At 44.6% G+C, this 23,953-nt stretch overlaps 1 protein-coding gene across 1 annotated transcript; it reads left to right on the top strand.

Moving 5' to 3' along the window:
- Positions 1-5,272: 5,272 nt before the first annotated feature.
- C17H3orf84 (chromosome 17 C3orf84 homolog) lies at positions 5,273-23,690 on the top strand. Its single transcript, XM_004664167.2, has 4 exons — positions 5,273-5,299; positions 9,023-9,136; positions 22,792-22,848; positions 23,271-23,690. Exons 1-4 carry the CDS (start codon positions 5,273-5,275, stop codon positions 23,688-23,690), a joined length of 618 nt encoding a protein of 205 aa, XP_004664224.2.
- The last annotated feature ends 263 nt before the right edge of the window (positions 23,691-23,953 follow it).

Raw genomic sequence — 23,953 nt, 5'->3', positions numbered from 1 at the left:
TGGCCCCGCCCCCTCTGCCTCGCGAGGGGAAAGGTTTTACTCTTCCTCATGTAGTTTTATTTTGAGGTAAGGGTCTCGCTCTAGCGCAGGAATTCGCTGTGTAAGTCTCAGGCTGGCCTCGAACTGACAGCTGTTCTCCTACCTCTGCCTCCTGAGGGCTAGTGTGTTTTTACGAAAATATTGTATTTTTTCCGGGCGTGATCTCAGCGCTCGAAAGGCAGAAGTAGGATGTTCCAGTGAGCTGCAGGCCACCCTCTGCTCATGCCATCGTTTCCCCCTGCCACCATGGACTTACCCCTGGAGTCTAAGCCAAAATAAGCCATTTTCTACCACAAGTTGCTCTTGGTCAGGTGAGTTCTGCCAGCCTGAGCTACAGTAAGCACCGTACCTCAAAAAAAAAAAGTCAATGAAAGTTTTTACAGACTGACCTGGAATTCACTCTAGTCTCAGGAAAGCTCGAACTCTCGGCGATCCTCCTACCTCTGCCTCCCGAGTGCTGGGATTAAAGGTGTGCGCCACCATGCCCAGTTTTAATTTCCTTTTTTGCAGTAAGAGAAAGAGAGAGAATGGGCTCGATGTTGCTGCTGTAAACAAACTCCAGATGCATACATCACTTCGTGCATCTGGCTTTATGTGAGCTCTGGGAATCAAACCCTAGTTGTCAGGCATTGCAAGCACATGCCTTAAACTCTGAGAGGTCTCTCCAGCCCATAATATGTTTTTTTTTAAGTATTTTATTTATTTATTTATTTATTTATTTGAGAGAGAGAGAGAGAGAGAGAGAGAGAGAGAGGCAGATAGAAAATGGGTGCGCCAGGGCCTCCGACAACTGCAAACGAACTTCAGACACATGCACCACCTTGTGCATCTGGCCTTATGTGGGTACTGGGGAATCAAACCTGGGTACCTAGATTATTCAGGCAAGCACCTTAACCGCTGAGCAATTTCTCCAGCCCACCTCTAATGGCTTTTATTATTGGTTTGCATGGAGAGACAGAGAGGGGGAGGGAAAGAATGGCACACCAGGACTTCTTGTCACTGCAAATGAACTCCAGCTGCATGCACCGTTTTGTGCATCTGACTTTATGTGGGTACTGGGAAACTGAACACAGGCCATTAGGCTTTGCAAGCAAGCATCTTTAACCACTGAGCAACCTTTCTGGGCTAGAATTAGGCTCTACCTTGATGTGTGTGTGGGTGTGTGTATGTGTGTGTAGAAAGAGAGAAAAACTAGCAGAGCATAATGGCACATACCTGTAATTTTAGCATTTGGGGAGGTAAAAGCAAGAGAATGAGAAGTTGAAGGCCAGCCTTAGCTTTATGGTGAGTTCCAGGCCAGCACAGGCTACATAAGACCCTGACTCAAAACATACTCTTTCTGCCTGGTGTGGTGGCGCACGCCTTTAATCCCAGCGCTTAGGAGGTAGAGGTAGGAGGATCACCATGAGTTCAAGGTCACCCTAAGACTACATAGTGAATTCCAGGTCAGCCTGGGCTAGACTGAAACCCTACCTCAAAAAACAAAACAAAACAAAACATACTCTTTCTCAAATAAACAATATATGTGTATATGTGTATAGTCTCACCTGTTTGAAATAATAAGACAAGAGGCTCATTTAAGCCCAGAAGTCCAATGTCAGCCTGGGAAACCCAGCAAAATTTTAGACTACAAATAAATTAATTATTTAAAATATTATGTAAGGGGGTTGGAGAGATGGCTTAGCAGTTAAGGCACTTGCCTGCAAAGCCTGTGGATCTAAGTTCGATTCCCCAATATCCATGTAAGCCAAATGCATAAGGTGCCACATGAGTCTAAAGTTTGTTTGCAGTGGCTAGAGGCCCTGGTGTGCCCATTCTCTATCTGCCTCTTTCTCTTCCTCAAATAAATAAATTAATTAGGGCTGGAAAGATGGCTTAGTGGATAAGTGCTTGCCTGTGAAGCCTAAGGACCCCGATTCGAGGCTCGATTCCCCAGGACCCACGTTAGCCAGATGTTTGCAGTGGTTGGAGGCCCTGGCACGCCCATTCTCTCTCTCTCTCTCTCTCTCTCTCTCTGCCTCTTTCTTTCCCTGTCACTCTCAAATAAATAAATAAAAATAAACAAAAAATTTAAAAAAAATAATTAGCCAGGCGTGGCGGTGCACACCTTTAATCCCAGCACTCAGGAGGCAGAGGTAGGAGAATCGCCATGAGTTCAAGGCCACCCTGAGACTACAGAATGAATTCCAGGTCAGCCTGAACAGAGTGAAACCCTACCTCAAAAAACCAAAAAGAAAAAAAAAGTTAATTAATTAAAAAAAATTTTTTTTGGAGCTTCATGGGGAAAGTGGGAGGAGGGAAGACATTACCATGGGATATTGTTTACAATCATGGAAGTTGTTAATAAAAAATAAATTAATTATAAAAATAAAATAAAAGACTAATTGAAAGGGAAAGAGGATTTGATGGAGGGTGGATTTGAGAGAAGTATGTGGGTAGGGGAGGGAATTTTCATGGTTTATTGTCTGTAATTATGGAAGCTGTCAAAAAAAGGGTTTTTTGTTGTTGTTAAACATATATACGTACATACATACATACATATATATATTATGTGTGAGTTGTTGTTTTCTTTTTCTTTCTTTCTTTTTTTTTTTTTTTTGGTTTTTCGAGGTAGGGTCTCACTCTAGCCCAGGCTGACCTGGAATTCGCTATGGAGTTTCAGGGTGGCCTCGAAATCACGGCAATCCTCCTACCTCTGCCTCCCGAGTGCTAGGATTAAAGGCGTGTGCCACCACGCCTGGCTTTGTTTTTTTGTTTTGTTTAGAGGTAGGGTCTCTCTCTAGTCCAGGCTGACCTGGAATTCACTATGTAGTCTCAGTGTGGCCTCAAGCTCACAGCAATCCTCCTACTTTTGTGTCCCGAGTGCTGGGATTAAATGTGCGTGCCACCAAGCCTGACTATAAATAAATAATAACTAAACGATGTTAAACTTTTTTTTAATTAAAGATTTTTTTGTTTGTTTGTTTGTTTTTTTGTTTTTCAAGGTAAGGTCTCACTCTGGCCCAGGCTGACCTGTAATTCACTATGTAGTATCAGGGTGGCCCCAAACCCATGACGATCCTCCTACCTCTGCCTCCCAAGTGCTGGGATTAAAGGCGTGCGCCACCATGCCCGGTGAATTAAAGATTTTTAAAAATATTTTTATTTTTATTTATTTATTTGACAGAGAGAAAGAGGGAGAAAGAGAGGGAGAGAGAGAAAATGTGCGCATCAGGGTTCCAGCCACTGTAAAAGAACTCCAAATGTGTGCGCCCCCTTGTGCATCTGGCTTACGTGGGTCCAGGAGAATTGAACCTGGGTCTTTTGGCTTTGCAGAGAAACACCTTACTGCTAAGCCATCCCTCCAAGCCTTAAAGATTTTTATTTTTATTTATTTATTAGAGACAGGGGGAGCAGAGAGAATGGGCACACCAGGTTCTCTAGCCACTGCAAACAAACTCCACACACATGTGCCACCATATGCATCTGGCTTATGTGGGACCTGGAGAATTGGAACTGGATCCTTAGGCTTCTCAGGCAAGTGCCTTAACCACTAAGCCATCTTTCCAGCCCTAAAAAATATTTTATTTATATGATGGAGAATGGAATTTCAAAGGGGAAAGTGTGGGGGGGGAGGGAAGGAATTAACATGGGATATTTTTTATAATCATGGAAAATGCTAATAAAAAATTTAAAAAAATATATTTGTTTTGTTTATTTTATTTTTATTTACTTATTGGAGAGATACAGGCAGAGAGAGAAAGAGTCAGAGAGAGAGAAAGAAAGAATGGGCGTGCCAGGGCTTCCAGCCACTGCAAACAAACTCCAGATGGGTGCGCCCCCTTGTGCATCTGGCTAATGTGGGTCCTGGGGAATCGAGCCTCAATCTGGGGTCCTTAGGCTTCACAGGCAAGCACTTAACTGCTAAGCCATCTCTCCAGCCCTAAAAAAATATTTTAAAAAATAAATAAAATATTATGTAAGGGCTGGGAAGATAGCTCAGTTGGTAAAGTACTTATCTTGCAATAATAATGGCATGATTTTTGTTGCTGTTGTTGTTTGGTTTTTTTGAGGTAGAGTCTCACTCTAGCCCAGGCTGACCTGGAATTCAACTATGTAGACTCAGAACTGGCCTCAAACTTAAGGCGATCCTCCTACTGTTTTTCTTTTTCATCTCTGCAGCATAGGGGATTGAACTCTCACTTATGTTTTATAGGTACCTTATACATATAGCCTGAAGGTAGTTTGCCAGATTTTGGCATATGTGTGATGTGCATGAGTATATGTGTGTATGCATGTTGGTATTTGTGTGTGTGGATGAGTACATGCGTGCAGAGGCCAGAGGACACACTTGGGTGTCATTCCTCAGTAACATCATCTTTCATTGGCCTGGAGTTAGGCTGACTGGCTGGCCAGGGAGCCCCAGGGAGCCTTCTGTCTCTGACTCCCCAGTGCTGGGATTACAGGTGGGTGGCATCACACCCAGCATATTTATGTGTGTTCTGGGGATCAAAATCAGGTCCAGCAGGGCATGGTGGCTCACACCTTTTAATTCCAGCACTTGGAAGCAGAGGCTGACTGCCTGCTTCTTTTGGTAAGGAGATATAATGGGGACAAACTGTTAATGTTTTTGTGTTATAAACAAAATAGGTCACAATTTGCCCAAAGGTAGTTCAGAATCATGTCAGATCTTTGAGTGCTATGCTGTAAGGTCATGCTCCCCGTCCCTTCACTCAAGCCTCGTGACATTCATCTGTCATAATTGGCATTCCCAGTCACAACAAAATCCTGAGGTAAGTCAGCAATGCCTTCTTGTGAAGCAGCAATTTTATCTTAAGAGCCACCAACCTACCTTTTTTTTTTTTTTTTTAAGAATTCATAGAATGCTTTCTAAATTTAGGTTCCTAGCGGCATGGTTGCAGTTTTTAAAACACAGGATGTGTCTCTAACACGTTTAATATTTCATTGGCTGTGAGTCCATCAGTCTCCACTGTGGAGCCCTGCATGTTTATATAAGGGTTCTGCTAAGGCCGATAGTGGCAATGCGTAGATTTCTCTCACACACAAGAAACAGAGCAGCAAGGACAAAGGGGTAACGGGCCGGGTCCTGCCTCCACAGCAGCATTGTGCAGTCACAACCTTCTCTCTCGTCACTAAGCAACACGACATTGACCCCTCGACATTCTGTCTGCTCAGATGTAGCCTCAAAAAGGCAAGAGGAGAGTTTGCCTTTTCAGCCTCCCTTCCTGGAAAGATGCAGAGTGCTCTAGTAGGCTCTTGGGTGAGTGCACTTTGTACTTCATTCTAACACCCATCCTGGGCTTGTGCATGAAATCTCAGTGATTCATGAGGGTGAAGTGAGGTGCCATACTGCGCCCAGCATGCTGCAGGCTTGGGGCTGCTCTCCTTCCCTCCTCTGCACTGAGATCAGCCCTTGAAGGCTGCCTACTCTTTCTGACACCATGTCTCCTTCTGGGCTTCCTACTTTCTTGCTTGCCCACTGACCCTCCTACACTTCTGTGAATCCCATTCACTGTTAGTCCCACAACGGCCACCCAAACTTCTGTAATTTGGCTTCTCTCTGTGAACATCTGGAGGACAATCATTATGGCTTTCTACATCGACATTTCCTGGGCTCAGCTTCTTCCCTGCAACACAGTGGGGGTCTTGTACATACTGTGGAAATAAACTGAATAGAGAGCAGCAAGGTCTCAACAAATAGTGCACGGGTCACCAGAAAAATCAAGTCTAAAGTCTTTCTTTTTTTTTTAAATGTGGGTTGGTTTTTTTTTTTTTTTAACTTTATTTATTTATTTGAGAGCAACAGACAGAGAGAGAGGCAGAGAGAGACAGAGAGAGAGAGAATGGGCGCGCCAGGTCCTCCAGCCACTGCAAACGAACTCCAGGTGTGTGCGCCCCCTGGTGCATCTGGCTCACATGGGTCTTGGGGAATCGAGCCTCGAACCGGGGTCCTCAGGCTTCACAGGCAAGCGCTTAACCACCAAGCCATCTCTCCAGCCCAAAAGTCTTTTTTAATATTCATTTTTATTTATTTATTTGCAAGAGAGAAAGAGGGAGAGAATGGGTGCACTGGGGCCTCTAGCTGCTGCAAATGAACTCTAGATGCATGTGCCCCTTGTGCATATGGCTTATGCGGGTCCTGGGGAATCTAACCAAGGTCCTTTGGCTTTGCAGATAAGCGCCTTAACCGCTAAGCCATCTCTGTAGCCCCTCTCCCCCTTTTTGAGGTAGTGTCTCACTCTAGCCCAAGCTGGCCTGAAATTCCCTATGTAGTCTCCAGCTGGCATAGAACTCATGGTGATCCTCTTAACCCTGCCTCCCAAGTGCTACCTCTGGGATTAAAGACATGTGCCACCACACCTGAATGGATTCTTTTTATTTTATTTTATTTTATTTTATTTTATTTTATTTTATTTTATTTTATTTTATTTTATTTTATTTTATTTTATTTTATTTTATTTTATTTTATTTTATTTGTTTTTCGAGGTAGGGTCTCACTCTAGTCCAGGCTGACCTGGAATTCACTATGGAGTCTCAGGGTAGCCTCGAACTCACGGTGATCCTCCTACCTCTGCTTCCCAAGTGCTGGGATTAAAGGCGTGGGCCACCACGCCCTGCTGGATTTTTCTTTTTTAAGTATTTTATTTATTTGCAAGTGGGGCAGAGGGAGGGAGAAAGAGAAAGAGAGAAAGGGAAAGAGAGAGGCATGCCAGGACATTTGCCACTGCAAACAAACTCCAGATGCATGCACCACTTTGTGTATCTTACCTTATGTGAGTACTAGGGAATCAAATTTAGGTTGTCCCCCCCCTCTTCTTTTTCTTTTGAGGTAGGGTCTCACTCTAGCTCAGGCTGACCTGGAATTCACTATGTAGGTTCAGGGTGGCCTCGAACTCACAGCAATCCTCCAACCTCTGCGTCCCTAGTGCCAGGATTAAAGGCTTGATCCACCATGCCCAGTTTAGCCCCCCTTTTTTTTTTTTTCCTTTTTTTCTTTTCTTTCTTTTTTTTTTTTTCTGAGATAGGGTCTCACTCTAGCTCAGGAAGACCTGGAATTCACTATGTAATCTCAGGTTGGCCTCGAACTCACAGCGATCCTCCTACCTCTGCCTTCCTAGTGCTGGGATTAAAGGCATGTGCCACCATGCCTGGTTTAAGCTTAGCCCTTTTTTAAAAAAATATATTTTAGGGATGGAGAGATGGCTTAGCAGATAAGCACTTGCCTATGAAGCCTAAGGACCCCAGTTCGAGGCTCTATTCCCCAGGACCCATGTTAGCCAGATGCAGGAGGGGATGCACATGTCTGGAGTTCGTTTGCAGTGGCTGGAGGCCCTGGCATGCCTATTCTCTCTCTCTCTCTCTCTCTCTCTCTCTCTCTGCCTCTTACTCTCTCTCTTTCTGTCACTCTCAAATAAATAAATAAAAATAAACAAAAAAATTTTATTTATTTATTTATTTTCAGAGAGAAAGAGACAGAGAAAGAAAAAGACTGGGCACACCAGGGCCTCCAGCCACTGCAAATGAACTCCAGATACATGTGCCACCTTGTGCATCTGGCTTATGTAGGACCTGGAGAATCAAACCTGGGTCCTTTGGCTTTGCAGGCAAGTGCCTTGCCTGCTAAGCCATCCCTCAAGCTCCCCTCCCCTTTTTGATGTAGGGTTTCACTCTAGCCCAGGCTGACCTGGAATTCACTATGTAGTCTCAGGGTGGCCTTGAATTTAGGTCAATCTTTCCACTTCTGCCTCCTGAGTGCTGGGATTAAAGGCATGTGCCACCACACCTGGCCTTATTGGATTCTTTCTTTTTTTTAATATATTTTTTCATTTCTATTTATTTATTTGAGAGTGATGGGGAGAAAGACAGAAAGAGAGAGAGAGAGAGACAGAGAGAATGGGCATGCGAGGGCCTCCAGCCACTGCAAACGAACTCCAGACGCGTGCTCCCCCTTGTGCATCTGGCTAATGTGGGACCTGGGGAACCAAGCCTCGAACCGGGGTCCTTAGGCTTCACAGGCAATCGCTTAACCGCTAAGCCATCTCTCCAGCCCAACTATTACTATTTTTTTTAAGAAATGTACTTTTTATTGTATTTATTTATTTGAGAGAGGTAAAGAGGCAGAGAGAGACAGACAGAGAAATATAGAGCAAGAGAGAATTGGCATGCCAGGGCATCCAGCCACTGCAAACAAACTCGAGATGCATGTGCCATTTGTGTATCTGGCTTACATGGGTCCTGGAGAATCGAACCAGGATTCTTTGGCTTTGCAGGTAAATGCCTTAACTGCTAAGCCATCTCTCCAGCCCCCACTATTACTATTAAGGGAGGGCCACAAGGAGATTTCCTCTCAGGCTCCTTAAAAAACAGCCCAGTAACCTTGCCCACAGAAGTCAGCTCTGAATAAATGAAACCCCCTTTTTTTCTATATGCATACCTCTACCAGCTAGTTCAACACAGCTATGTCCAATAGTCTTAATGAAAAATGGGAGTCTGAGCCGGGCGTGGTGGCGCACGCCTTTAATCCCAGCACTCGGGAGGCAGATGTAGGAGGATTGCCATGAGTTCAAGGCCACCCTGAGACTACAGAGTTAATTCCAGGTCAGCCTGGACCAGAGTGAGACCCTACTTCGAAAAACCAAAAAATAAAAAAGAAAAAGAAAAATGGGAGTCTGAGTGTGATGGTGTTACACCTTTAATCCCAGCGTTTAGGAGGCCGTGGTAGAAGGATCCCTGTGAGTTTGAGGCCACCCTGAGACTACATGGTGAATTCCAGGTTTGCCTGGGCTACAGTGAGACTACTTCAAACAAACAAACAAACAAAAAACCCTGAAAAATGGGAACAACTCCACACAGGCCCCTCTCTAAAAGTATCCCCCATCTCCAAATTCTATGCTGTTAGAAACTCTAAGCGAGGCTCTGGTCTGTCTTCTCTGGGGTCTAGAGTAGGTTGTGAGTAGGCTTTACCATTACTGACTTATTATAGCACAACAGTGGCTTCTACGGGCACTACAGAGGCCAAGTCAAGAGTGAAAGTGCTGAAGAGTATCGCTTCGCAGCCAAGCCCCAGCCTCCAGCCGTGTTCCTGCAACGATGTCAGGTACAAGGCAGCCCGGAGGGTGGAAAGGGCTTATTCCTGCTTCTCCCAGATGGACAACACAGACACTTGGGGAAGGAGGCTTGGTACCTCCTCTCTGCAAAGTCAAATCTCTACTGACAGGAGAGCGAAGAACACGTATCAAGCTGGGCAGTCTTGCTTATGGTCCTTTCTGAATGGGAGGTTTCAAGCCAGGTTTGGGTGGGGGGGGGAGGCAGTAGGCCTGGAGGAAAATAACCTTCAGAGCTTACGAAGGAAGATTTGAGTTTTGCTGAACTGTTCTCAGTTTCAGATTCCTTGATGCTACAAAAGCCCATACTCATCCCACAGTCCGCCTTACAGTCCAGGGCCTTGGGAATGAGTAGGAGGCCTCCTTCAACCAGGCAGAGAAGTTGCTACATGCGGTGGCTGGGAGAACTGGAAGGGAGTGAAAACAGAGGTGGCCTAGAGCAGTTGGACCAGGTTTCCAGAGAATAGGAGACTGAGACAGGCCAAATCACTTTCAGGCCTGAAGGCATTGTGGGTCACCCGTCAGGGTCCTGACAGTAAAACACATACTCAAAACAGGAGGATTTTCTTTCAAAGAGTGAGTGGAGGCTTTCAGGAAGATAGTCTCATAGATTTATTTATTTATTTATTTAACAGAGAGATTGGAGGGGAGAGAGAGAAAGAATGGGCATGCCAGGGCCTCCAGCCACTGCAAACGAACTCCAGACATGTGCGCCCCCTTGTGCATCTAGCTAACATGGGTCCTGGGGAATCAAACCTGGGTCCTTTGGCTTTGCAGGCAAATACCTTAACCACTAAGCCATCCCTCCATCCCAGTCTCACAGATTTTTTTAAGTATTTATTTATTTTTGTTGTTGTTTTTTAATTTTTTTGTTTATTTTTATTTATTTATTTGAGAGCGACAGACAGAGAGAGAAAGAGGCAGAGAGAGAGAGAGAGAGAGGGAGTGGGCACACCAGGGCTTCTACCCGCTGCAAACGAACTCCAGACATATGCGCCCTCTTGTGCATCTGGCTAATGTGGGTCCTGGGGAATTGAGCCTTGAACCAGGGTCCTTAGGCTTCTCAGGCAAGCACTTAGCTGCTAAGCCATCTCTCCAGCCCTCACAGATTTTTTAAAGATATTTATTTGAGAGCCAATCTGAGAGAGGAGCTGTGATCCTAAAAGGAGAAACCTGGCCAGGTAAGAGGGGAAAAGGAGAAGAAACATCTCCCTGTTTTTCTCCATTTTCTCCCCGGGCTTCCCAATGACAAGGATGAAGGAAGCCTGGTAACGTGCATGCTCAAGTCTGCCTTCTAAGGAAGAGCAGGGTGGAGGAGCGCTCAGAGGGACCTGACGGGCGCTGTGAAACATACTCTACCCACTTTAGCTTTTTACTTCCCAGCCTTTTGCCAGATCCAACTAGATCTGCCATCTGGATTCTTCAGGAATTGCTTTCTCAGGCTGACAGCAGGGTCTTGACAGCTGCCATACTGTGTAGCCTGATTCCTTAGCATTTCCATTTGGAAGAATTACTTGGTAGTGCCTACCAACTCATGCCCAAATGCAGCTCCAGATTGCCCATGGGGGACCCGCTCTTTTCTCAGAGTGATAGGCCCTGGTGTAGCGGTGCACTTAGGAAGTAGAGGCAGGATCATCCGGAGCCTAAAGAGAGAAGCCTTATTTCGTAGTGAGTTCAAGGCCAGCCTAGACTAAAGAGAGTAGTGTTGGAGTAGGACAGGGGCAGAAGCAACCCAGAGCCTGCTTTCTGCATCTTTGGAGTGACTCTTAGGGGCAGCTCTCATTTCGGAGACCAGAACATCCTCTTGATCTGTTAAACCCATCCCCCAGGAATGGACATGTAGGAGACAAGTTTTGTCTGCTTTCAAACAGGAGGCTTGCAGAATTTACTAGCATTTTCAGATGCTCCAAATAGCACAGTCTATATGTCTTGGACTCGGGTTGAATAAATGTCAAGTCTCATGGCTCCTTCTAGATTTAAGCTGTTTTAATTAATAAGACTTCCCAGGGGAAAATGCACATTTGGCTTTCTTTTCTCTTTTTTTTTTTTTCTTTTTGGTTTTTCGAGGTAGAGTTTCACTCTAGCCCAGGCAAATGGATGACCTGGAATTTACTAGGTTGTCTCAGGCTGGCCTTGAACTCACGACGATCCTTCTACCCCTGCCTTCCAAGTTCTAGGAGTAAAGGCGTGTGCCACCACCCCTGGCCACATTTGACTTTCTCCTTGGCAAAGAGGCACCAGGTTTCAATCCACTGGCTACAGCTATTTTTGTTTAAGGCCATTCCAAGACACAGCAATCACTTTCCTTTTGTTTGGATGTAGGTAAAAATTTTGTCTAGGACATCCAGATGCAGGAAAATTCTTTTTTCTTCTTCTTTTTTTTTTTTCATTTTTCTTCTAAACTAAATCGATCTATCCTAGCCTTCCACCTGCCTGACTCTTGGGAAATGTAATGCTGGTCCTCTTTGTTCCGTCCCAGAAACTAGTGGATGGGAGCAGCTCCGTCATCTGAAGTGCCATGACCACTGTAGCCCCGTTGTGCCCACACCTCCACCTGGTACACATGCCCCTCCTTCAGCACTTTACTACTTTAGACTGTGCAGTCTCCTTTGGCCCCATGAAAATGCTGCCTCTTCCCAGGAAACCTCTCTCTTCCCCAAGGCCTCTTACTGGGGACTCTTGTCTCTAGTGCCACCTGCTCAGAGACCCTGGTCTCCACTGTCTTGATAGAAAAAAGAAGCCTACAGATTCAGGTGATAATTCTCCTCATAGGCAAGGACACCCAGAACTGCCTGGGCAGAGAGGAAATAACTATTGTTCTCACCAGACTCCCACAGTTGCGAGATAGCAAAACTTGAATCAGTGGGAGTCAATAGATGATCCTGCCACTGCAGAAATAATGAGTTTCCAGAGAAAGAGCTGCCTCCAACCACGGAGGCATTTACTCTAGGACTATGTACAATACTGTCTCAGAGAATACAGACAAAGTGAAAAATTGGAGGTCTATTGGAACTTATGCCAGGCTACTGGCTACCAGACTTTAAATATATATATAGTTTTTTTTTTACCCAAGGTAGGGTCTTACTCTAGCTCAAGCTGACCTGGAGTTCACTATATAGTCTCAGGGTGGCCTCAAACTCATGATGATCCTCCTACCTCTGCCTCCCGAGTGCTGGGATTAAAGGCATGCACCACCATGCCCTGCTTCTTAAAAACTATATTTTTATTTGGGCTGAAGAGATGGCTTAGCACTTAAGGCACTTGCCTGCAAATCCTAAGAACCTAGGTTCTATTCCCCAGTAGCCATGTAAACCAGATGCACAAGGTGATGCATGTGTCTGAAAGGAGTTCCTTTGCAGTGGCCAGAGGCCCTGGCGCACCCATTCTCTCTTTCTCTGCCATGTCTCTCTCTCTCTAATAAATGAATAAAATATTTTAAAATTTATTTTTATTTATTTACTTAAGAGAGGGAAAGGGGCAGAGTGAGTGAGAGAGAGAGAGAGAGAGAGAGAGAGAGGATGGGCATGTCAGGGTTTCCAGCCACTGCAAATGAACTTCAGATGCATGCTCCACCTTTTATATCTGGCTTACATGGGTACTGGTGTATCGAACTGAGGTCCTTTGGCTTTGCAGGCAAGTGCCTTAACCGCTAAGCCATCTCTCCAGCCTCTTGTTTTTTGTTTGTTTGTTTTGAGGTAGGGTCTCACACTATCTCAGACCAACCTGGTTTTAAAATAAATAAATAAATATATAGTTTTCGGGTTTGGTTTTGGTTTTGGTTTTTCAAGGTGGGGTCTCACTCTAGCTCAGGCTGACCTGGAAATCACTACGTAGTCTCAGGGTAGCCTCGAACTAATGGCGATACTCCTACCTCTGCCTCCCAAGTGTTGGGATTAAAGGTGTGCACCACCACACACAGCTAAAATTTTATTTTTTATTTGCAAGCAGAGAGAGATATATAGAAAAGAGAAAGAGAGGAGTGCTGGCAAAATGGCTTAGCAGTTAGGGTGCTTGCGGGTGAAGGCTAAGGACCCTTGTTCTACTCTCCCCATCCCATATAAGCCAGACTCATCAAGGCGAGGCAAGAGCAAGGTTACACATGCCCACTAGGTGGCACAAACATCTGGAGTTTGACTGCAGGGTCAGGTCCTGGCTTACCCATTCTTTCTCTCTCTCTCTAAAAAAAGGGGGGGAGCGTGGTGGCACCCACCTTTAATCCCAGCACTCAGGAGGCAGAGGTAGGAGGATCGCTGTGAGTTCCAGGCCACCCTAAGATTACATAGTGAATTCCAGGTCAGCCTGGGCTAAAGTGAAACCCTATCTTGAAAAACCAAAAAACAAGGTAACAAACAAAAAGTAAATAAAAAAGAAGAGAGAAACAGAGAGAATGGGTACGCCAGGGCATCCAGCTGCTGCAGATGGACTCCAGATACATGTGCCACTTTATGCATCTGGCTTTATGTGGGCATTGAGTAATTGAACTTGGGCCATTAGGCTCTGCAGGCAAGCGGCTTAACTGTTGAGCCATTTCTGCAGTCCTTCCAGATTTTTTTTTTCTTTTCAATTTTTCAAGGTTGGGTCTCCCTCTAGCTCAGACTGACATGGAGTTCAGTATATTTTCTGTCTGGCCTCAAATTTATGGCGATCATCCTACCTCTGCCTCCAGAGTACTGGGATTAAAGGAATGCACCACCATGCCCAGCTGCCAGATTTAAAAGAAAAAAATTATTTACTTGCATGCAGAGAGATACAGAAAAAGAGAGAGAGAGAGAGAGAATAGGTATAGGCACACCAGGGCCTCTAGCCACTGCAGAGGAACTACAGATGCATGCACCCTCATGTACATCTGGTTTACGTGGGTCTTGGAGAATCGAACCTAGGCCCTTATGCTTCTTAGGCAAGTGTCTTAGCGGCTAAACCATCTCTCCAGCCCAGCTCCTGGGTTTTTTTTTTTAATCAAAACTTTGAGATTATGAATTGTTAAAATTGTAAATACTAGGCCAGGCATGGTGGTGCACACCTTTAATCCCAGCACTTGGGAGGCAGAGGTAGGAGGATCGCCACGAGTTCGAGGCCACCCTGAGAGTACATAGTGAATTCCAGGTCAGTCTGAGCCAGAGTGAGACCCTACCTCAAAAAAAAAAAAAAATTGTAAGAAATAATAGTGATCCCTTCTGCACTTTCCCCTAACTAAGAAACCAGTTTCCCTCCATGGTAACATGTTACATTGTTATATATTGCTATAGCATAATATTACATAATATTAATAATTGACATTGCAATTCACCACTCTCAGTAAGATTTCCCCAGTTTGGGGCTGGAGAGATGGTTTAGTGGTTCAGTGGTTGCATGTGAAGCCTAAGGACCCAGGTTCAAGGCTCAATTCCCCAGGTCCCACGTAAGCCAAATGCACAGGGGGGCTCATGCATCTGGAGTTCGTTTGCAGTGGCTGGAGGCCCTGGCATGCCCATTCTCTATCTATCTGCCTCTTTCTCTCTCTGTCGCTCTCAAATAAATAAATAAAAATAAAACAAAAGTAAAATTAAAAAAAGCATGAGTCACCAAATTCTGGCAGATCCTACCTTAAAAAAAAAAAAAAAAAGATTTCCCCAGTTTTACTCATACTTGTGTGTGTGCATGCATGCACACGTGTGCATTGTGAAGATTATCTAATGCTGGGAGTGGTGGCACATGCCTTTAATCCCAGAACTCAGGAGGTAGGAGAAACGTCATGAGTTCGAAGCCACCCTGAGTGTACATAGTGAATTCAAGGTTAGCCTGGGTTAGAGCGAGACCCTACCTGGAAAAACCAAAAAGGGTAGGATGTATAGAATATTATTAGGTTGATATATCTGACAGCAGTTAAGATTCTGAACAACATCACAAAGGTGCCTGGTACTGCCCTGTTATGAACACACTGCACTTACCTCCCACACCTCTATTCTTACCGATATCCTTCCATTTCTAAAATTGATGTTACTTGATGGGCTGGAGAGATAGTGTGCTGGTTTGAATCAGGTGTCCTCCATAAACTTAGGTGTTCTGAATGCTACGTTCCTAGCTGATGGAGATTTGGGAAAATTTTAAGCTAGGCATGGTGCTGCATGCCTTTAATCCCCAGCTCTCAGGAGGCAGAGGTAGGATTGCTGTGAGTTCAAGGCCACCCTGAGACTACCTAGTGAAATGCCAAGGAATGGAATAATAGAGTATGTAACCTTTGGTGACTCATTTTTCTGGGTCAGTATAATATCCTAGAGACTCATCTCCATTGCTATGTGTATAAATAATGAAAATAAATTTCACTATTAAGTAGTTTGTTCCAGGATTTATATGTATGGTATTATTTAACCAGTCACTTATTAAGGATATCTGACCTATCTCCAGTTTGGGCTCTTATAAATAAAGCTGTCATGAACATTTGTGTGCAGATTTTTGGGTGAACATAAGTTTTCCTTTCTCTGGGATGAATGCCCAGAAACTCAATTGCTGGATCATATGGTAGTTTCATGTTTAGTTCTTTTAAAGAAACTGTCAAGCTGTTTTCCAGGGTAGCCATACCATTTTGCTTCTCACCAGCAAAGCATGAATGATCTAATTTCTCTGTTTTCATTTAACATTTTGTATTGTCTCTATTTTTAATTTTAGCCATTCTGACAGACATGTAGTGATAGTTCATTGTGATCTTGATCTGCATGTTTCTCATGTTTAATGATGTTGAACATCTTTTCATGTCTTACTTGCCATCTTTATAATCTTTTTCTTTAATTTTTTATTTATTTATTTGCAGGCAGATAGAGATAGAGAGAAGAGAGATATGGAGAGATGGACAAAAAGAATGGGCATGCCACTGCTTCTAGCCACTGCAAACTCCAGACACATGTGCCCCTTATGCATCTGGCTAACATGGGTCCTGGGGAATTGAACCTGGGGCCTGTGGCTTCTCAGGCAAATGCCTTAACCTCTAAACCACTAAGCCATCTCTCCAGCCCTGTATAATCTTTTTTGGTGAAATATTGCCATGTTTGCCTATTTCCTTCTTTCTTTTTATTTATTTATTTATTTTATTTTTTTGGTTTTTCGAGGTAGGGTTTCACTCTAGCCCAGGCTAACCTAGAATTCACTATGGAGTCTCAGGGTGGCCTTGAATTCATGGCAATCCTCCTACCTCTGCCTCCCAAGTGCTAGGGTTAAAAGGCGTGTGCCACCACGCCTGGCCTATTTTCTAATTAGATTGTTGTTTGTTGTTTTACTATTGTGTTGTTAAAGTTCTTTATATATTCTAGCTACTAGTCCTTTGTTGGGTGTATGGTTTGTAGATATATTTTTCCCAGTATGTAGCTTTTCATCCTGTTTACATAGACTTTCACAGAACAATGCTGCTATTGTTTTGAGACAAGTCTTCCTGTATAGTCAATCCCAGGCTGCCCTGAAACTCCCTATGCAGTACACACAGCCTGAGCTTGACCTGGAGGAAATCCACTTGCATCGTCCTCCTGAGTGCTGGGATTACAAGAACATACCACATGCTCAGCTCAAGTATTTTAATTTTAAATTTTATTTTATTTTTAAATTTATTTTTATTTTTATCATATATATATATATATATATATATATGATTTATTTATTTATTTATTTGTTTATTTTGGTTTTTCGAGGTAGAGTGTCACATTAGCCCAGGCTGACCTGGAATTCACTATGGAGTCTCAGGGTGGCCTCGAACTCATGGCAATCCTCCTACCTCTGCCTCCCGGGTGCTGGGATTAAAGGTGTGTGCCACCACGCCCGGGTGTTAATTTATTTTTGAGACAGAGAAAGGGGGAGAGAGAGAAAGAGAGAGAGAGAGAGAAGAGAGAGATAATGGGTATGCCAGGGCTTCTAGCCACTGCAAATGAACCCCAGATGTATGTGCTACCTTGTGCATCTGTCTTACGTGGGACCTGGAGAATCAAACCTGGGTCCTTAGGCTTCACAGGCACGTGCCTTTACCACTATCTCTCTAGCCTTCAAAACAATTTTTGAGGCAGGCTCTCAGTCTAGCCTAGGATGATTTAGAACTTGCTCTGTAGTCCTAGGCTGGCCTCAAATTCATGGCAATTCTCCTACCTCTACCTCCCAAGTGCTGGGATTAAAGGCATGCACCACCACACCCAGATAATTTTTTTAAATATTTATTTATTTATTTGAGAGAGAGAGAGAATGGGAACATTAGGGCTTCTTGCCACTGTAAATGAACTCCAAAAGGATGTGCCACTTTGTGCATCTGGCTTTACATGGGTACTGGGGAATCCAACCTGGACCTGCGGGCTTTGCAAGCAAACTATTTCAACTGCTGAGCCATCTCTCCAGCCCCTCACTTTAAATTTTTAAAACATTCTGGAATAATTTAGTTTTTCAACTTTTTAAAAATTAATTCATTTTTTTGGTTTTTGTTTTTTAAGACATAGGGTTTCACTCTAGCCTAGGCAGACCTGGAATTAACAATGTAGTATCAGGGTGGCCTTGAATTCACAGTGATCATCCTACTTCTGCCTTCCAATTGCTGGGACAAAAAGTGTGCACCACCACACCTGGCTTAAAAAATTTTTTTTGAGACAAGGTTTTATATAGCCTGGGCTGGCCTTAAACTGGCTATGGAATAGAGGATGGCCTTAAACTCTTTTTGAAGCAGGGTCTTACTCTAGCCCAGGCTGACCTGCAATCTTTTCTATAGTTTGGCCTCAAACTCAAGGCAATCATCTTACTTCAGCCTATCCATGCTTGGATTAAAGGCAGGTGTCAATATGCCTTGCTGGCCTTGAACTCTTGATTAGCCTGCCCCTACCATCCAAGTGCTGAGATTGTAGGTATGGGCCCCCACATCTGGCATGTTTTGTGTTTTATGCTTTATTTTATTCTATTTTATTTTGAGAGAGAGAGAGAGAGAATTGGCACACAAGTGCCTCAACCATTATAATCAACCTCTAGATGTTTGTGCCACATAGTGGACATGTATGACCTTGTGCATGCCTCATCTTTGTGCATCTAGCTAATGTGGGATCTGGAGAGTAGAAAATGGGTCCTTAGACTTCACGGGCAAGTACCTTAACTGCTAAGCCATCTCTCCAGCCATTATTTATTTATTTATTTAAGAGAGAGAAAGAGACTAAGAGAGAGAGAGAATGGGTGCACCAGGGCCTCCAGCCACTACAAATGAACTCCAGAGGCCTGTGTCACCTTGTGCATCTGGCTTACATGGGTCCTGAGGAAATTAACTGGGGTCCTTTGGCTTTGCAGGCAAATGCCTTAACCGCTAAGCCATCTCTCCAGCCCTGTTTTATGCTTTTGATTATACTATCAAGTCTAAGAAGTATTCTGCAGATTCTGAAGATTTTTCTCCTATGTTTTTTTTTTCCCAAAAAGACAGCATTGAGTGTTTTTTTTAATTTTTTTATTTTTTATTTTAGGGTATGTGTGCATTAGGGACTGGCTATAGAGACTTGTACATGCTAAGCCCATTCTTTACCACTGAACTAATACCCCATCCTCAAAGACTTTGGGATTTTAGTTCCCACTGTTTCACCTTGCTTTATGAGGAATAAAAGGTAATGCTGGCCAACTTCCCATCTTCACAGTTTTCATGCTGCTTGGAGACTCATCAGCTATATATAAGGCAGGTGGTTCCAAATGGGGACACTGTTAAAGACATATCACAGGTTTTGTCCTAACAAGATCAAGGATTTGTAATGGAGCCAAGCTCTTTCTTGCTCTCAAATAAATAAATGTATAATACATATATAGGGCTTTTTTGTTTGTTTGTTTGTTTTGTTTTTCTTTTCTTTTCTTTTCTTTTTTTTTTTTTTTAAAGGTAGAGTCTCACTCTAGCTCAGGCTGACCTGAGTCTCAGAGTGGCCTCAAACTCACAGCAATCCTCCTACCTCTGATTCCCAAGTGCTGGGATTAAAGGCGTACACCACCATGCCTGGCCAGCTATGTCTTTTAAAAATATATATATTTTAGGGCTTAAGTGCTTACCTGTGAAGCCTAAGAATCTCAGTTCGAGGCTCAATTCCCCAGTATACACATAAGCCAGATGCACTAGGTGGTGCATGCATCTGGAGTTCTGAAGGCCCTGGTGTGCCCATTCTCTCTCTCGTCACTCTCAAATAAATTAAAAAAATTAAATACACACACACACACTTTAGAGCCGGGCGTGGTAGCACATGCCTTTAATTCCAGCATCTGGGAGGCAGAGGTTGGAGGATCACCATGAGTTCAAGGCCACACTGAAACTCCATAGTGAATTCCAGGTCAGCTTGGACAACAGCAAGATCCTACCTTGAAAGACAACAACAACAACAATAATAATAATGTTTTAAAAAAATTTTTTAAAGATGTGAGTGAGACAGCCAACAACCTTTATCTATCAAGAGCTTATATTCTGATGGAAGGCATTAGATCATAGGTAACATACAATATAATAATTAAGAATTAGGGCTGGTGAGCTGGAGAGATGGCTTAGCGGTTAAGTGCTTGCCTGTGAAGCCTAAGGACCTCTGTTTGAGGCTCGATTCCCCAGGACTCATGTTAGTCAGATGCACAAGGGGGCTCATGCATCTGGAGTTCATTTGCAGTGGCTGGAAGGCCTGGTGTGCCCATTCTTTCCTTCTCTGTCTCTCTTTCCCTCTTTCTCTCTCTGTCGCTCTCAAATAAATAAATAAAAAATATTAAGAAAAAAAAAGAATTAGGGCTGGAGAATTAGACCTGGGTGTGGTGGAGCACACTTTTAATCCCAGCACTCAGGAGGCAGATGTAGGAGGATTGCCATGAGTTTGAGGCAACTCTGAGACTACATAGTGAGTTCTAGGTCATCTTGGGATAGAGACCCTACCTGGAAACACTATGAAAAACCACACACACAAAACAAAATTGGGAATTAGAAGGTAGAAAATGCAGAGTTGAGGAGATGGGGATACTGGCACAGTGCTAAAAGACAGCCTCCCAAGAGGGAGATGAAAGGAAATAGAATGTCCAGTAGAAGGAACAGGTAATTCAAAGGCCCAAGGAAGAAGTGTCTGGCATGTTTGGGGAATAGTGAGAAGACCAGTATGGCAGAAGGGAAAATCAACAGGGAAGGATCTGTCTCATAGGGGTCTCAGACCACTAGGATGATTTTGATTGGTACAAGTATGGGGATTCTTGGCAAACATGTTTCATCTGATTGATGTGCTCAGAGAATTTCTGGCTGCTAAGAGGACAATAGACTGGAGTGGGGAGCTTGAAAACTTGGACACCAAGTGGGATGCTCTTGAAATACTTCAGGTGAGAGAAAGGTGGCTTATACTAGGAAAAGCCAGGTGTGGTGTCTCATACCTACAGTCCCAGTGCTTGGGAAGCTGAGGCAGATGCCTCAGAGGCAGAAGGATCACCAGTTCAAGACTGGCCTGGGCTACAGAATGAGTTCCAGACCAACTTAGACTATAGAAAGAGAGAGAGCCCAACATGGTGGCTCATGCCTTTAATCCAAGCACTTGGGAGACTGAGGTAGAAGGGTTTCAAAGCTAGCCTGAGCCAGAATGAAATCCTGCCTCAAAACACAAAAAAGAGAGAAACAGCCAGGTTTGGTGGCGCCCACCTTTAATCCCAGCACTCGGGAGGTAGAGGTAGGAGGACTGCCCTGAGTTCAAGGCCACTCTGAGACTACATACTGAATTCCCAGGTCAGCCTGGGCTAGAGAGTGAGACCTTATCTCAAAAAAAAAAAAAAAAAGGCCTGGAGAGATGGCTTGGTGGTTCAAGCACTTCCCTGCAGAGCCAAAGGACTCAGGTTCAATTCCTCAGGACCCATGTAAGTAAGATGCACAAGGTGGCACATGAATCTGGAGTTTGTTTTGCAGTGGCTGGAAGCCCTGGCATGTCCATTCTTTCTCTCTCTCTCTATGTGTCTCATTCTCTGTCTGTCACTCTCAAATAAATAAATAAATAAATAAATAAATAAATAAATAAATAAAGGAAAAACAGGGGCTGGAGAGAGGGCATAGCAGTGAAGGCACTTGCTTGCAAAACCTAAGGACCCAGATTTGATTCCCTAGTACCTACATAAAGCCAGATGCACAAGGTGGCGCCTGTGTCTGGAGTTCATTTGCAATGGCTAGAGGCCTTGGCATGCTAATTCTCTCTCTCTCTCTCTCCCTTTTTCTCTTTCTTAAATAAATAAATAAATAATAAAAATTTTAAGAAAGTAGCTGGGCGTGGTGGTGCACGCCTTTAATCCCAGCACTCGGGAGGCAGAGGTAGGAGGATCACCATGAGTTCGAGGCCACCCTGAGACTACAGAGTAAATTCCAGGTCAGCCTGGACTAGAGTGAGACCTTGCCTTGAAAAACAAAAAACAAAATCAAAAACAAAAATTTTAAGAAAGAAATAGGGCTGGAGGGATGGCATAGCAATTAAGATGCTTGCCTGCAAAGCATAATGACTCAAGTTTGATTCCCCTGTGCCCACATAAAGCCAAATGCACAAAGTGGCACATGCATCTTGAGTTTGTGGTAGCTAGAGGCCCTGACATGCCCTGTCTGTCTTCCTTCTAGCTCTCTTCTTGCAACTAAATTTAAAAACAAAACAAAACAAAACAAAAAAAAAAAAAACACTTTACAAAGAAAGAAGCCAGGCATGGTGGCACACACCTTTTATCCCAGCACTCGGAAGGCAGAGGCAGGAGGATCTTAGAAAGTTTGAGGCCAGCCTGAAACTACATACTGAACTCATGGTGATCCTCCTACCTCTGCCTCCAGAGTGGTGAGATTAAAAGAGTGCGCCACCACACCCAGATAGAAGATTTTGTTTTTAGAGGGCATTCAGGGCCCAGAACACGGATACACTGCCTATCAGCAAGTGTAGAAAGAAGGGAGAAGACTGAAGTCTTCCTAGGCAACTTAAAGGCCCCCACTGATGGCAGAATGTCTGGGCAGATGTCTCAGTCTGCTCCTGCATCAATAGCCCCAAAGCTTCTGCTTCAAGGCAAGTCCCAGGACAAGATACACAAGAAGTAAGATATTGCTTTATTATTATAATTGTTATGCTTTAAAAAAATATTTGAGAGTGACAGAAAGAGAGAGAGAGAGAAAGAGGCAGAGAGAGAGAATGGGCAGTGCCCGGGCCTCTAGCCACTGCAAACGAACTCCAGATGCATGCGGCCCCTTGTGCATCTGGCAAACATAAGTCCTGGGGAATTGAGCCTCGAACCGGGGTCCTTAGGCTTCACAGGCAAGTGCTCAACCACTAAGCCATCTCTCCAGCCCTGTTTTGCTTTTATTTATTTGAGAGAGAAAGAGGCAAGTAGAGAAAGAAAGAATGGGAGCACCAGGGCCTCTAGCCACTGCAAGGGAACTCCAATCACATGTGCCACCGAGTGCATCTAGCTTTACATGCATATGGGCTAATCAAACCTGGGTCCTTGGGCTTTGTAGGCAAGTGCCTTAGCCACTGAGCTATCTCTCCAACCGAGATAGTGCTTGAATTCGTCTTTGCCCTCTTCTACTGTTGGTAATTTAGCAAGTCAGGAGTGACGGCTTCGGCAGCTTTCCACCACCCCTTATGGGCCCTTAGGCGATATCTGAAGAAGCAGGTTAGCACTTCTCCTCCCTTCAGCTTCTTTCCCACTGTTTTTCAAGGAGCCAGTCGAGCAACACTACTTCTCCAAGCATGACAACCGCACGTGCTTCGACAAAGTGAGTGCTGGAAGAAGGCAGGAGAGGAGGGAGGAGTCTCCCAGCTTAGTCTGAAGTTGAGAATAGAGCAGGTGATGGGGTGGAGGGGAGAAGACCAAATTTGTGAACCCAGAGGAGTGTCAACTTCCAACATAACCTTCCTCCTCTGGGCAACAGTCCACCCCTAGATAAAAGCAAGCACCTCTTCCTTGATTTCCCTAGGTTGCTTGCCCAACGTACACATGCCCTGGGGCCACTGGCTTCATAGGGGTTTCATGCTGGAATTGATGGCATCACTCAGAAAACAGACCAACAAGGCGAGGGCACGGGGGCATGTACAGACACAGTCTGGGCATCACCAGGCAGACTCGGGATGATTAGGTAGGGCCCAAGGAAATCCTGGTGCCAAGACTGTGGGCCCAAGGGCCTGTACCGTTGAGAAGGGTCCCTATTGCTTACTGCAGGGCATTGGAAGACGGAAAGACCTGGAGCGCCTATGGCAGCGGCATACCTTCCTGCGCTGGGCACCCTGTGAGCTGGAGTTGAGCCAGCAGCAGCCGCTGAAATCTTCCTACCAGACTGACTTCCAGTCAGGCACAGGACTCAGTTGCTTTCCCCAGCGCCTTGTCCAGTTTATGCAGGTTCATCCTCACTGTGCCGACACCACAACATACCAGCACAACTTCTGCCAACCATCTCGAAGTGGCCACTGTGTTAGCTACAAGGGAGGGCTCCAAGAGCCAGTCACTGACACACTGAGTGACCTTCCAGGGATCCCAAGACCCAAGCTACTGCAGCATTACCTTCACCCAAGAGTTTCTGAGTGTCTAAACTGGTCCCACACATTAAATAAAGACAGGTGACCCAGCAGCCTGTCTGTCCTTGCAGCACAAGATGTCTCAGAGGCCCATGGGCAGTGGTATCCTGCTTACTGCTAGGCCTTGTGAGCCCAGAGTAGTACAAAAAGGTGGTCATTTCATGTCACCTGAGGCAAAACTGAGGTTAGGTGGGACGGAGACACTAGGTCACTTCGGGTGCAAATCCTAGACCCAGGAGTCCCCTTGGGAGAGTTCAGGCTTCTAAAGGGGAGAGAAGGTAACATGGCAATAGTCACGTAGCAGTCACA

Source organism: Jaculus jaculus, chromosome 17 (genome assembly GCF_020740685.1).
Source record: "Jaculus jaculus isolate mJacJac1 chromosome 17, mJacJac1.mat.Y.cur, whole genome shotgun sequence".
Classification (NCBI taxonomy): Eukaryota; Metazoa; Chordata; class Mammalia; order Rodentia; family Dipodidae; genus Jaculus; species Jaculus jaculus.
Note: the sequence above shows the minus strand (reverse complement) of the source record. Positions and strands in the feature narration are given on the sequence as shown.

What these genes read in the sequence shown, in the direction of transcription:
- C17H3orf84 (XM_004664167.2), top strand. Translation starts at nt 5,273, where the DNA reads ATGCAGAGTGCTCTAGTAGGCTCTTGG. An exon ending in GTGCTCTAGTAGGCTCTTGG is followed by an intron (nt 5,300 to 9,022) that starts GTGAGTGCACTT and finishes GACTTATTATAG; the next exon opens with CACAACAGTGGCTTCTACGG. An exon ending in ACCGCACGTGCTTCGACAAA is followed by an intron (nt 22,849 to 23,270) that starts GTGAGTGCTGGA and finishes ACCGTTGAGAAG; the next exon opens with GGTCCCTATTGCTTACTGCA.